This window comes from Salmo salar, chromosome 28, assembly GCF_965601325.2.
Source record: "Salmo salar chromosome 28, fSalSal1, whole genome shotgun sequence".
Classification (NCBI taxonomy): Eukaryota; Metazoa; Chordata; class Actinopteri; order Salmoniformes; family Salmonidae; genus Salmo; species Salmo salar.
In genome coordinates, this window is record NC_138318.1 from 11,494,414 (window position 1) to 11,508,801 (window position 14,388).

At 42.4% G+C, this 14,388-nt stretch overlaps 1 protein-coding gene across 1 annotated transcript in view; it reads left to right on the forward strand.

Annotated features, from left to right (window-relative positions):
• The window catches only part of LOC106589191 (glutamate receptor ionotropic, NMDA 2C), an 86,129-nt gene that overhangs the window by 55,783 nt on the left and 15,958 nt on the right, over positions 1-14,388 (forward strand). The window contains exons 11-14 of the mRNA XM_082970469.1: positions 2,097-2,265; positions 4,531-4,684; positions 5,371-5,496; positions 9,515-9,744. Of these exons, the coding sequence (XP_082826595.1) occupies positions 2,097-2,265; positions 4,531-4,684; positions 5,371-5,496; positions 9,515-9,744 (679 nt within the window). The remainder of the gene's footprint in view (positions 1-2,096; positions 2,266-4,530; positions 4,685-5,370; positions 5,497-9,514; positions 9,745-14,388) is intronic.

Sequence of the window (14,388 nt, forward strand, 5' to 3'; positions counted from 1 at the left end):
GCACTGCAGACACTAGTTTAGTTATGTAGAAGCTTTGGGACAATTGCAACCACTGATGGCCACTAGATTATCGCCAGCTCTCGTTAAACTATCGATACGAGCTAAAACCACCAGCACAACTGATCTCAATTGCAACCATCGTCCACCACCGTTAACCACAAAATCTGCATTATGCAGATGTTTAACTTTAAGTCCTGATTGCAACCAAGATTTTTCAAGACTATTTTGTTCTCTGGTGGGTATTATCATCGGAACATTTTAATCTTGCTAGTTGAGCAGACTAAGAGTGATGTATCTATTTGAAACAAAGTATTTCCTTTTCTACCATGACAAATCTACTGTGGCAATTTTCCCAACACGTTGTATGAACGGAAAAATTATGTTAAAGGTGTAGCCTACTCATTTTATTTTATTTGTTTCCAATTTATACTCTCCATTAAATGCAACTGTCTTTAAAAGAAAATGGTCTGATATGGTCATATCTTTCAAAAGTCCATATTAGAAATTTGCAACTATATCAAGTAAATTATGATTGAGTTATATCATCTATATTTTTTAATCAAATGAAAACGTAGTCATTTATGTTATATATTGAAAGGCAATTCTTATTTTATTTTGCCATTTAAGGTGAAGCGTTTGAATGAAATGAGGGCTACTACTTCTATATTCTTATACTCAAATAAGTCTTTTTTTTTTACATCCATCATCCTTGATTTCTGATGCTCCTGATAGTTTGATATTTCATTCGGGGCGGTAGTAGAGAATCTAGACCAGCTATCTGGTATCATAACCACTTGACACGGTAACAACGAGAGATCAACTGATCTGCCGTTTTATCCTTGTGCATTTTTTTGTTGCAATCAAGCTTAGTCATCTCCCATTTGTAGCGTTTTAAGAAATCCAGCAGTAACCTGCAGGAGTGCGTTAAATTCTGCCTGTTGGTTGCAATCGAGCCATAGGTATTAGCATCACATACCTAAGGGTACACCACTGGCACATCTCCCCACTGACACATACATTCTCAATCTTCCTTCCTCATTATTTCTTTCTCCATCATTCTCTATCTTCCTTCCTCATAGCAAAGGAAGCTTTTTTTTGTTATAGCTTTTGATTTCCTCCCTCTGTTCACATTGTTTCATACTGCTGTAGTTTCAGGGAAGAACCCTGGAGCAACAGAGCCATCGCTAATCCTCAGGTGTGTCTGTGTGCGTGTATGTGTAGAGTTGGGGGAGATAGAGGAAGTAGTTTTATTGTTGTGTAGCGTCCCCCCCCCCCCCCCACACACACACACACACACATTAGAACACCCTAACTCAGAGCTCTTAACCTGCAGCGTTTAGCCCAGGCAGCTGGTGAGATGAGGGAGACGGGGACAGACCTGTTTACTCCAGGTCAAACAACAACAACCATCACCTCTCTTTCATCCCTCTCTCTCTCTGTCCTCCCCCTCTACCTACACATCATTAGACAGTGGGGTCGAGGGGAGGCTGGAGGTGACGGATCATCACCGTTCTGTGTGTATGTGTGTGTGTGTCAGTGTTCCTCCAAACAGCCTAATGGCCTGTGTTTAGAGTCTGTCTCCGGTCCTCAGACATCCAAGGTTTCAGACTGGACTAAGTGTGTGTGTGTGTGCGTGCCTGCCCCTCTGCCTGCGTGCGTGCATCTCTGTCTCTGTTTGTGTGTATGCGCACGCTTGTTTGCGTGTGTGCGTTTGTGTGTGTGTGTCTGGGGGATACTGATTTACTGTTGTCATTCCTGTCTGCAGACCAGGTCCTTGATTCCCAGTCATTAGTACAGAGTACAGTTTGCTCTTTGCTCGGCTATGATGCTGTTTAGCTTATTGATCTGATATGTCTCACATCTCCAGCCATCAGGGCTCACTGTGCTACTGCTGTTTAGGAGGTCAATAATAGGACCTATTAGGTCAATTAGGAGTTGCTCTTCTTTCTCCAAAAAACGTATCATGCTTCACCTACGTTCTTTCTCTCTCTCTCTCTCTCTGTATGTGTGTGTGTGGGTCTATCTCTGCTATATCTCAGGTCACTGAAGAATTTACTAAGCTCTGTTCTGTGTGTGCGCTCCTCCTCTCCCTACAGTATTGTGGGCCACTCGGAGCCCTACACCAAGCTGTGCTGTAAGGGGTTCTGTATAGACATTCTGAAGAAGCTGTCTCGCACCATTAAGTTCTCCTACGACCTCTACCTGGTCACTAACGGGAAACATGGAAAGATGATCAGTGGCATCTGGAACGGCATGATCGGAGAGGTGAGAGGAAGACTAATGCCAAACCCCATATCAAACCCTAGTCCATGGGAATCTGAGAGTAATCCATAGGTGTAAGCAATGGGGTAAAAGCTCCACTTGCATTCTGATAACACACTTGATTACACTTATCAAGGCTTTCATGGTCCGTTGATTAGTGTAATCAAGCGTGTTAGTGCTGGCCTGGGACAAAAGCCTGCACACCCTAGTTTTCCAGGACCAGGAATGCAGAACATTACAGGAGATGTCTGTGCTAGGGCAGAGGTGGTGGGTAGCATAGAGGCTCGAGAGGTGTACCAGTAGCTGGAATGCTGCTGGTTCAAATCCCAGAACGATAACAATTGGAATATAAGCTAGCTTCCCCATAAATAGCTACAGCGCTCCTACTCCTAACTATGTGCTGTGTGTTCTTTGGGAGCAGGAGAGAAAAAGAGGCAGTGGTCAGTGGCAGTGGTAACCTGGGTAGGTGTACAGTAGCTCTGCCTATCTCTTTGATGGTGCATTTTAACTAGGCAATGGTGTATGAGGACATGCACATATGGTGCTGAAGATGCAAAACACACACATCAAACACAGTTGCATCCTAAGGCGTATGCCAAAACAGGTGTTCCTCATGAGAACATCACTGCCTGCATTCCTCTGCCCAGAGGCTCAATACTTTGTATGTGTTTGATATATTTTGAGGTAATTCTAGAGAAAAATACCATAGTGTGCCATTCTTATATACAGCGCATTCGGAAAGTATTCAGACCCCTTGACTTTTTCCACATTTTGTTACATTACAGCCTTCTTATGAAATGGACTCAATCGTTTTTTTTCCTCATTCTACACACACTTCCCCATAATTAGTTTCTCTGCAGATCCTCTCAAGCTCTGTTAGGTTGGATGGGGAGCGTCACTGCACAGTTATTTTCAGGTCTCTGCAGAGATGTTCAATCTTGGTTCAAGTCCGGGCTCTGGCTGGGCAACTTAAGGAAATTCAGAAACTTGTCCCCAAACCAGGCCTACGTTCTGTTGGCTGTGTGCTTAGGGTCGTTGTCCCGTTGGAAGGTGAACCTTCGCCCCAGTCTGAGGTCCTGAGCGCTCTGGGGCAGGTTTTCATCAAGGAACTCTTTGTACATTGCTCCATTCATCTTTCCCTCGATCCTAACTAGTCTCCCAGTCCCTGCCACTGAACAACATCCCCACAGCATGATGCTGCCACCACCATGCTTCACTGTAGGGATAGTGCCAGGTTTCCTCCAGAGGTGATGCTTGGCAATCAGTAAAATAGTTCAATCTTGGTTTCATCAGACCAGAGAATCTTGTTTCTCATTATCTAAGAGTCCTTTACAGTAGGTGCCTTTTGGCAAATTCCAAGTGACCTATCATGCCTTTTTACTGAGGAGTGGCTTCTGTCTGGCCACTCTACCATAAAGGCCTGATTTGGTAGAGTGCTGCTGAGATGGTTGTCCTTCTGGAAGGTTCTCCCATCTCCACAGAGGAACGCTGGAGCTCTGTCAGAGTGACCATCAGGTTCTTGGCCACCTCCCCGACCTAGACCCTTCTTCCCCGATTGCTCAGTTTGGCCGGGCGGCCAGCTCTAGGAAGAGTCTTGTTGGTTCCAAACTTCTTCCATTTAAGAATGATGGACGCCACTGTTTTCTAGGGGACCTTCAATGCTGCAGAAATGTTTTGGTACCCTTCCCCAGATCTGTGCCTCGATACAATCCTGTCTCAGTGCTCTGCTGACAATTCCTTCGACCTTATGGTTTGGTTTTTGGCTCTTACATGCACTGTCAACTGTGGGACCTTAAAAAGTTAAGTGTGTGCCTTTCCAAATCATGTCCAATCAATTGAATTTACCACAGGTGGACTCCAATCAAGTTGTAGAAACATCTCATGGAGGATAAATGGGAACAGGATGCACCTGAGCTCAATTTCGAGTCTCATAGCAAAGGGTCTGAATACTTATGTAAATACGGTATTTCTGTTTTTTATTTGTAATAAATTAGCCAACATTTCTATAAACCAGTTTTCGCTTTGTCGTTATGGGGTATTGTGTGTAGATTGATGAGGATATTTTTTATTTAATACATTTTAGGCTGTAATGTAACAACATGTGAAAAAGTGAACGGGTCTTAATACTTTCTGAATGCACTGTACGTTAGCAGTGGGATTATGTACAGTAAATCCTATTGTCAGTTGTATAATGTAAAGATGTACATGTATCAACCTGCCACTCTCTTTTGCTCACCCTGTCTCATTCTTCACCCTCTCCTCTCCCAGGTGTTCTATAGGAAAGCAGACATGGCCATAGGTTCTCTCACCATAAATGAGGAGCGTTCTGAGATCATCGACTTCTCCGTGCCCTTCGTTGAGACGGGCATCAGCGTCATGGTTGCCCGTAGCAATGGGACTGTCTCCCCCTCCGCCTTCCTTGGTGAGATAGTAGGATTGATTAATTGATTGACTTTAGATAATGTAAATAGAATTTGATCTGAGGTCAGTTTAGTTTAATTACTCCAATAGCTATCATTAGGATATGGGGAGGACAAGACGATCCTAGATGTGTGCCTAAGAGTAATTTACCTGTATTGTCAGCCATGATGCCTCTCCCCATGGATGCAGCAAGACCGCTAGCTCCCATGGCAACGCTCAGTGAGCTCAAACGTGTGTGTGGCCTACTTTACTGAGTTCTGTCTCAGTGGTCTGTTTTTTCTGCTTTAGGAAACTTTAGATTAAAGTTTTATCCTGCAGATATGACTAAATCCCACATAAACCCTGAAACAACAAAATCAAAATGAAAACAAGTTGCTGGATATTTTCCCATGTTAAAATTAATAATTTTATCTCTGCCTCTTCTCTCCCTGATCTTCAAATTATGTATAATTACCTTGTTTGAGCCTGGCAGTACAAAAGCTAATACGACAACCAAAGGAATGGATTAAGAATCCCATTATTACCTTTAATTCTTCTTTAGATACTATGCAGAAGACATTGTTAGCCATTGTTGGCCAGTCCAAAATACCTGAAAAGAAAGATGTCTCTCTCTCCTTCTCTCTTTTGCCCTCCCTCCCTCCCTCCCGCTCTATCGCTCCCCTCCGTGTCTCTCCTCCTCTCCACTAGAGCCCTATAGCCCAGCGGTGTGGGTGATGATGTTTGTAATGTGCCTGACCGTGGTCGCTGTGACTGTATTCGTGTTTGAGTACTTCAGTCCTGTCGGTTACAACCGAAGCTTGGTCAGTGCCAAAGGTGAGTTGAGACTAACCTGTCTGCTAGCCTGGATTTAGCTCAGAGGGCTAACACAGGAGACCCAGGATCAAACTCAGTTGCCTTTAAATTGTTTAACTTGGGTCAAACATTTCGGGTAGCCTTCCACAAGCTTCCCACAATGAGTTTGGTGAACTTTGGCCCATTCCTCCTGACAGAGCTGGTGTAACTGAGTCAGGTTTGTAGGCCTCCTTCTTGGCTGCTCTTCCTTCACTCTGCTGTCCGACACATCCCAAACCATCTCAATCGAGGCCAGGCCATCTGATACAGCACTCCATCACTCACCTTGGTAAAATAGCACTTACACATTCTGGAGGTATTTTTTGGGTCATTTTCCTGTTGAAAAACACTCATTAAGCCCAAACCAGATGGGATGGCATATTTCTGCAGAATGCTGTGGTCGCCATGCTGGTTAAGTGTGTCTTGAATTATAAATAAATCACTGACAGTGTCACCAGCAAAGCACCCCCACACTATCACACCTCCTCATGCTTCACGGTGGGAACCACAAATGCGGAGATCATCCATTCACCTACTCTGCGTCTCACAAAGACACAGTGGTTGGAACCAGAAATCTCAAATTTGGACTCATCAGACCAAAGGACAGATTTTCACCAGTTTAATGTCCATTGCTTGTGTTTCTTGGCCCAGGCAAGTTTCTTCTTCTTATTGGTGTCCTTTAGTAGTGGTTTCTTTGCAGAACTTCGACCATGAAGGCCTGATTCACACAGTCTCCTCTGAACAGTTGATGTTAAGCTGCGTCTTTTACTTGAACTTTGTGAAGCATTTATTTGGCTGCAATTTCTGAGGCTGGTAACTCTAATGAACTTATCCTCTGCAGCAGAGGTAACTCTGGGTCTTCCTTTCCTGTGGCGGTCCTCATGAGAGCCAGTTTCATCATTGAGCTTGATGGTTTTTTGTTACTGCACTTGAAGAAACTTTCAAAGTTCTTGAAATGTTCCAGATTGACTTACCTTCATGTCTTAAAGTAATGACGGACTGTCGTTTCTCTTTGCTTATTTGAGCTGTTCTTGCCATAATATGGACTTGATCTTTTACCAAACAGGGCTATCTTCTGTATACCACCCATAACTTTTCACAACATACCTGACTGACTCAAAAGCATTAAGAAGGAAATAAATTGCACAAATGAACTTTTAATGCATTCCAGGTGACTACCTCATGAAGCTGGTTGAGAGAATGCCAAGCGTGTACAAAGCTCTCATCAAGGGAAAGTGTGGCTACTTTGAAGAATCTCAAATATAAAATATATTTTGATTTGTTCAACACTGTTTTGGTTACTACATGATTCCATATGTGTTATTTCATTGTTGTGATGTCTTCACTATTATTCTACAATGTTGAAAATAGTAATAATAAAGAAAAATCCTGGAATGAGTTGGTGTGTCCAAAGTTTTGACTGGTACTGTATATTTCTGACAACTTGGGGGGCCAAATAAAATCACCCTCCGACGGAATTCGGCCCACGGGCCAACTGTTGGGGAAGCCTGCTTTACAGGTTATGAAACAGAATGTCAGACCGAGAGTCCCCGGGAGACTGTGGGGTATAGCCTTGCACACAACGAAGATGGCTATTCAATCCCAGCCTGCCGAGATGCCAGAGCTTGCACTCGTCTCACTGTCTGAAAGGTCACTTCCTGGTTTAATTAACATTTGTCGCTAGGCTAATCTGACGGAGATGGATGTGGCTCCGCTAAGATGACCAAGATGGATGGACTGAGGGTGTGTTCCCCAACACGACACACAGCTAGAAGCAGGCTAGCGGCAAGCGCAGTGTTCCCCAACACGACACACAATTATAGGCTAATGCTGTCTTCCCCATCATGATACACACCAGGTGGAGGCAGGCTAATGCCTAACCTTTCAGTAGCTAGGCTAATGCTGAGAGGATCGCTAATGCTGCTGGGTTGAGTGATGGGTTAGGGAATGACCTATGAATAGAAACATTATATAAGTTTGACCTTTTCAGCTCTCTATAATGCCTAGCAGGGGCCTATAGAAATAAGCTAATTTGAAATTCATGATTCTGTCATCAACAGTATAGGAACATGGACGTATAAGGATTATGTTCCATGAAACACATCAACAACACTGAATCTTGGGAGCTTTATTGATCCATTCATCCAATTGTACATCTGCTAATGAGGCTGTTATGATACCTTGGGTTTATTAACCAGACATCTAATCTCCACCTCCCTCTCCTCCCTAACATCCCCCCGCCTCTAACTCTCAATGGTAATGTAAAGTATTTTGTATTTTGAAAATACAAATTACAGAATTTTGAAAATACAAAATACATTGGAGTGTAGTTCAGCCCAGTGTAATTCAAATAAAAAAAATACTCAGAAGTAATTAAAATATGTATTTCAAATACACTACCGGTCAAAAGTTTTAGAACACCTACTCATTCAAGGGTTTTTATTTATTTTTTACTATTTTCTACGTTGTAGAATAATAGTGAAGACATCAAAACAATGAAATAACACATATGGAATCATGTAGTAACCAAAAATTGTTAAACAAATCAAAATATATTTTATATTTGAGATTCTTCAAGTAGCCACCCTTTGCCTTGATGACAGCTTTGCACACTCTTGGCATTATCTCAACCTGCTTCATGATGTGGTCACCTGGAATTCATTTCAATTAACAGGTGTGCCTTCTTAAAAGTTAATTTGTGGAATTTCTTTCCTTCTTAATGCGTTTGAGCCAATCAGTTGAGCCAATCAAGTCCTATTTGGTAAAAGATCAAGTCCATATTATGGCAAGAACAGCTCTAATAAGCAAAGAGAAATGACATTCCATCATTACTTTAAGACATGAAGGTCAGTCATGAAGGTCAGTCAATACGGAAAATGTTAAGAACTTTGAAAGTTTCTTCAAGTGCAGTCACAAAAACCATCAAGCTCTATGATGAAACTGGCTCTCATGAGGACCGCCACAGGAATGGAAGACCCAGTTACCTCTGCTGCAGAGGATAAGTTCATTAGAGTTACCAGCCTCAGAAATTGCAGCCCAAATTAATACTTCAGAGTTTAAGTAACTCAACATCTCAACATCAACTGTTCAGAGGAGACTGTGTGAATCAGGCCTTCATGGACAAATTGCTGCAAAGAAACCACTACTAAAGGACACCAATAATAAGAGGAGACTTGCTTGGGCCAAGAAATACGAGCAATGGACATTAGACCAGTGGAAATTTGTCATTTGGTCTGGTCCAAATAGGAGATTTTTGGTTCCAACCGCCATGTCTTTGTGAGACATGGTGTCGGTGAACGGAGGATCTCCGCATGTGTATTTCCCACCATAAAGCATGGAGGAGTAGGTGTTATGGTGTGGGTGTGCTTGGCTGGTGACACTGTCTGTGATTAATTTAGAATTCAAGGCACTCTTAACCAGCATGGCTAACGCAGCATTCTGCAGCGATACGCCATCCCATTTGGTTTGGGCTTAGTGGGACTATCATTTGTTTTTCAACAGGAAAATGACCCAAAACACACCTCCAGGCTGTGTAACGGCTATTTTTACCAAGAAGGAGATTGATGGACTACTGCATCAGATGACCTGGCCTCCACAATCACCTGACTTAAACCAAATTGAGATGGTTTGGGATGAGTTGGGCCGCAGAGTGAAGGAAAAGCAGCCAACAAGTGCTCAGCATATGTGGGAACTCCTTCAAGCCTGTTGGAAAAGCATTCCAGGTGAAGCTGGTTGAGAGAATGCCAAGAGTGTGCAAAGCTGTCATCAAGGCAAAGGGTGGCTATTTGAATAATCTCAAATATAAAATGTATTTTGATTTGTTTAACAATTGTTTGGTTACCACATGTTATTTCATAGTTTTGATGTCTTCACTACTATTCTACAATGTAGAAAATAGTACAAATAAAGAAAAACCCTTGAATGAGTAGGTGTTCTGAAACTTTTGACCGGTAGTGTTTATGTAACATAAATACTGCCCATCTCTGCTCCTCTCCCCCAGCACCTGGAGGTCCTACCTTCACCATAGGGAAGTCTGTGTGGCTACTGTGGGGCATCGTGTTCAATAACTCAGTCCCCATTGAGAACCCTAAAGGCACAACCAGTAAGATCATGGTGTTGGTGTGGGCCTTCTTCGCTGTCATCTTCCTGGCTTCCTACACTGCCAACCTGGCTGCCTTCATGATCCAGGAGCAGTACATAGACACTGTGTCTGGACTGTCTGACAAGAAGGTAGGACATCTAATCAATCCCTGAGTCATCCATCAATCCATCCATCCTGATAACTGTCCTCTCTGGGCTCATCCTGTCAAAGATTCTCCCTGTCAGACCATAGCACACACACACACACACACACACACCACACACACACACACACACACACACACACACACACACACACACACACACACACACACACACACACACACACACACACACACACACACACACACACTTTTCTTAATTTGGCTCGCAATTCCTCAGCGTAATCACAGAAGAGGAAAATGACAAGCGACAAACTTCACTTCAGAGTGCGAGAGCGAGAAACAAATAAACAGAGAATAGATACAGAGAGAGAGAAAAAGCCAGGGCCTCAGGGGAGGTGTTGAGACAATATTATATTATTCTCAGACAGTGAACACACACACACACACACAAAGGATCTTATTGTAGAGAGGTCCATCCATCTTCACAGGGCTCTGAAGGTCAATACTAACAGCTTATAATGGAGAGTTTTTATTTACACTTTAATTGAGTTTCATGAGCGTCTGGTTTCTGTGTGGTTCTGTCAAAGGTTTCATCCATCCTGCACTTTGAATCCTCTCAACTCTGAACTGACTTGGCCAAACGGCCCTGAGTTGAAGTACTACACTCAAAAAAATGCTGTGTGAACAATCCATCCCTGGGTAAATAGTTATTTTTGACCCAGCACTTAGTTGGGTTATTGAGCTATGACCAGATTGGCAGTATGTCTGTTACATATATTTGAAATACATATTCCAATTACTTCTGAGTAGTGTGTATTTTGTATTACACTGGACTGAACTACACTCCAATATAATTTGTAACAAGATACTCTTGAAAGCTGAAATTTTTGTATTTTCAAAATACAAAATACTTTTTTTTTATAGCGGTTCAGAATTTTCGGGCACCCTTTCACCCAACATTGGTATCAGAAGTCTGATTATGCTATGGTGTGATAAGAGCGTCTGCTAAAGGAACTAAATATAAATGTTTATGTAAAAATAAACAATGGGAAAGCATGCTGAGTTATTCTAATGAGCTTTCGGTCATTTAGAATTATCCAGAGTGCATGCAGCTAAGTTAGACAAACAACAACATATCACAGTCAAAGCAAGTAAGACGTTTCCACAACCACACAAGATATTGTTGCTGATCTTCTGGTTACTTGGAAATGTAGTTCTTTATTTTAAAATACAAAATACATGTATTTTAATTAAATACAATACTTGCAACAGTATTTTATATTTTGATACATTGGTCTTTCGGTATTTTGTAATTGTAATTTGTAATTTATGCCCATCCCTGGCAATGACCCAGCAGGCCAGATCAGAAGACTGGAGGTGTGGCTAAGTAGGGGTGTGGCTTTCAGATAGCTATTTTTGGTCACCCATGAAGGTAAATGTCAGTCAGGTTAGTCTTGTCTGTGGTATTGTCATTGCATTACAATTTAGAGTTAGTCATTTTGTAGCTTTAATGAGGCGTACATAAGAGTATGAGTTAATCAAGAACCTATTCATACCCAAATATTGGAATTGGTACCACTGTGTCAAAGTCTTTCATTGATGATGTTATTAATTTTATATTAGGACAATAAAATAACATTTGTAAGACTTTAAGAAACACACAGCTGCTGGGTCAACCCAGCATGAAAGTAAAAAATTACCCATGTTTGGGTAATTCAAAGGAATGGTCTATTGAGGGTGTGGCTTTCAGATTGTTATTTTAGGCCACCCATGAGAGTAAATGTCATTCCTGTTCATCATGTTAAATTTGTACACTGCAAATTAAAATGTTGCTGAATTAATAACATTATATCAAATTGGTACCCTTCCCAGCATTTAAGGCACGCATACACCTTCTAAGTCTTATTAAAATACAAAAGTGTCATTACTCATCCTTAACATATACTGCTCAAAAAAATAAAGGGAACACTTAAACAACACAATGTAACTCCAAGTCAATCACACTTCTGTGAAATCAAACTGTCCACTAAGGAAGCAACACTGATTGACAATAAATTTCACATGCTGTTGTGCAAATGGAATAGACAACAGGTGGAAATTATAGGCAATTAGCAAGACACCCCCAATAAAGGAGTGGTTCTGCAGGTGGTGACCACAGACAACTTCTCAGTTCCTATGCTTCCTGGCTGATGTTTTGGTCACTTTTGAATGCTGGTGGTGCTTTCACTCTAGTGGTAGCATGAGACGGAGTCTCCAACCCACACAAGTGGCTCAGGTAGTGCAGCTCATCCAGGATGGCACATCAATGCGAGCTGTGGCAAGAAGGTTTGCTGTGTCTGTCAGCGTAGTGTCCAGAGCATGGAGGCGCTACCAGGAGACAGGCCAGTACATCATGAGATGTGGAGGAGGCCGTAGGAGGGCAACAACCCAGCAGCAGGACCGCTACCTCCGCCTTTGTGCAAGGAGGAGCAGGAGAAGCATTGCCAGAGCCCTGCAAAATGACCTCCAGCAGGCCACAAATGTGCATGTGTCTGCTCAAACGGTCAGAAACAGACTCCATGAGGGTGGTATGAGGGCCCGACGTCCACAGGTGGGGGTTGTGCTTACAGCCCAACACCGTGCAGGACGTTTGGCATTTGCCAGTGAACACCAAGATTGGCAAATTCGCCACTGGCGCCCTGTGCTCTTCACAGATGAAAGCAGGTTCACACTGAGCACATGTGACAGACGTGACAGAGTCTGGAGACGCCGTGGAGAACGTTCTGCTGCCTGCAACATCCTCCAGCATGACCGGTTTGGCGGTGGGTCAGTCATGGTGTGGGGTGGCATTTCTTTGGGGGCCGCACAGCCCTCCATGTGCTCGCCAGAGGTAGCCTGACTGCCATTAGGTACCGAGATGAGATCCTCAGACCCTTTGTGAGACCATATGCTGGTGCGGTTGGCCCTGGGTTCCTCCTAATGCAAGACAATGCTAGACCTCATGTGGCTGGAGTGTGTCAGCAGTTCCTGCAAGAGGAAGGCATTGATGCTATGGACTGGCCCACCCGTTCCCCAGACCTGAATCCAATTGAGCACATCTGGGACATCATGTCTCGCTCCATCCACCAACGCCACGTTGCACCACAGACTGTCCAGGAGTTGGCGGATGCTTTAGTCCAGGTCTGGGAGGAGATCCCTCAGGAGACCATCCGCCACCTCATCAGGAGCATGCCCAGGCGTTGTAGGGAGGTCATACAGGCACGTGGAGGCCACACACACTACTGAGCCTCATTTTGACTTGTTTTAAGGACATTACATCAAAGTTGGATCAGCCTGTAGTGTGGTTTTCCACTTTAATTTTGAGTGTGACTCCAAATCCAGACCTCCATGGGTTGATAAATTGGATTTCCATTGATTATTTTTGTGTGATTTTGTTTTCAGCACATTCAACTATGTAAAGAAAAAAGTATGTAATAAGATTATTTCTTTCATTCAGATCTAGGATGTGTTATTTTAGTGTTCCCTTTATTTTTTGGAGCAGTGTATATTGACAATACAACAGAACAGATGAACTGGGATGACATTTACTCTCACAGGTGGCCAAAAACAACTAGCCAAAAGCCATGCCCCAACTAAGCCACGCCTCCAGTCTTCTGATCTGACCCGGTGGATCATAGCCAGGGATGGGCATAAATTACAAACTACAAAATACGACTACAAAATACCCTAAAGACCAATGTATCAAAATATAAGATAATTTTGCAAAGTACTGTATTTAATTAAAATACATGTACAGTGCCTTCGGAAAGTTGTCAAACCCTTGACTTACTACTCATTTTATGACTAAGTGGGATTAAAATGGATTTCATTGTCATTTTCTGTCAACAGTCTACACAAAATACTCTGTAATGTCAAAGTGGAGGAAAAATTCTAGCATCTGTAAAAAAAATCATGAGAACTAAAACACAAATATATTTTGATTAGATAAGTATTCAACCCTCTGAGTCAATACATGTTAGAATCAAGCACACCCATAACATGATGCATCCACCACTATGCTTGGAAATATGGAGAGTGGTACTCAGTAATGTGTTGTATTGGATTTGCCCCAAACATAAAATGTTGTATTCAGGACAAAAAGTTAATTGCTTAGCCATATTTTTTTTTTGCAGTATTACTTTAGTGCCTTGTTGCAAACAGGATTCATGTTTTGGAATACATTTATTCTGTACAGGCTTCGTTCTTTTCACTCTGTCAATTGGGTTAGTATACTGAAGTAACTACAATGTTGTTGATTCATCCTCAGTTTTCTCCTATCACAGCCATTCAACTCTGTAACTGTTTTAAAGTCACCATTGGCCTCATGGTGAAATCCCTGAGCGGTTTCCTTCCTCTCAGGCAACTGAGTTAGGAAGGACCGCTGTATATTTGTAGTAATTGGGTGTATTGATACACCATCCAAAGTGTACTTTGACATTATGTAGTATTGTGTGTAGGCCAGTGACAAAATACATTTTAAATTCAGGCTGTAAAACAACAAAAATGTGAAAAAATCTAGGGAGGTGAATACTTTCTGAAGGCACTATATTTTGTATTTTGAATTACAAAAATACATTTGCAAGTTGCCTGCCGAACAGCAACAACATTCTCAGTAACTGTTACAGAAACGTCTTACTTGCTATGACCGTGA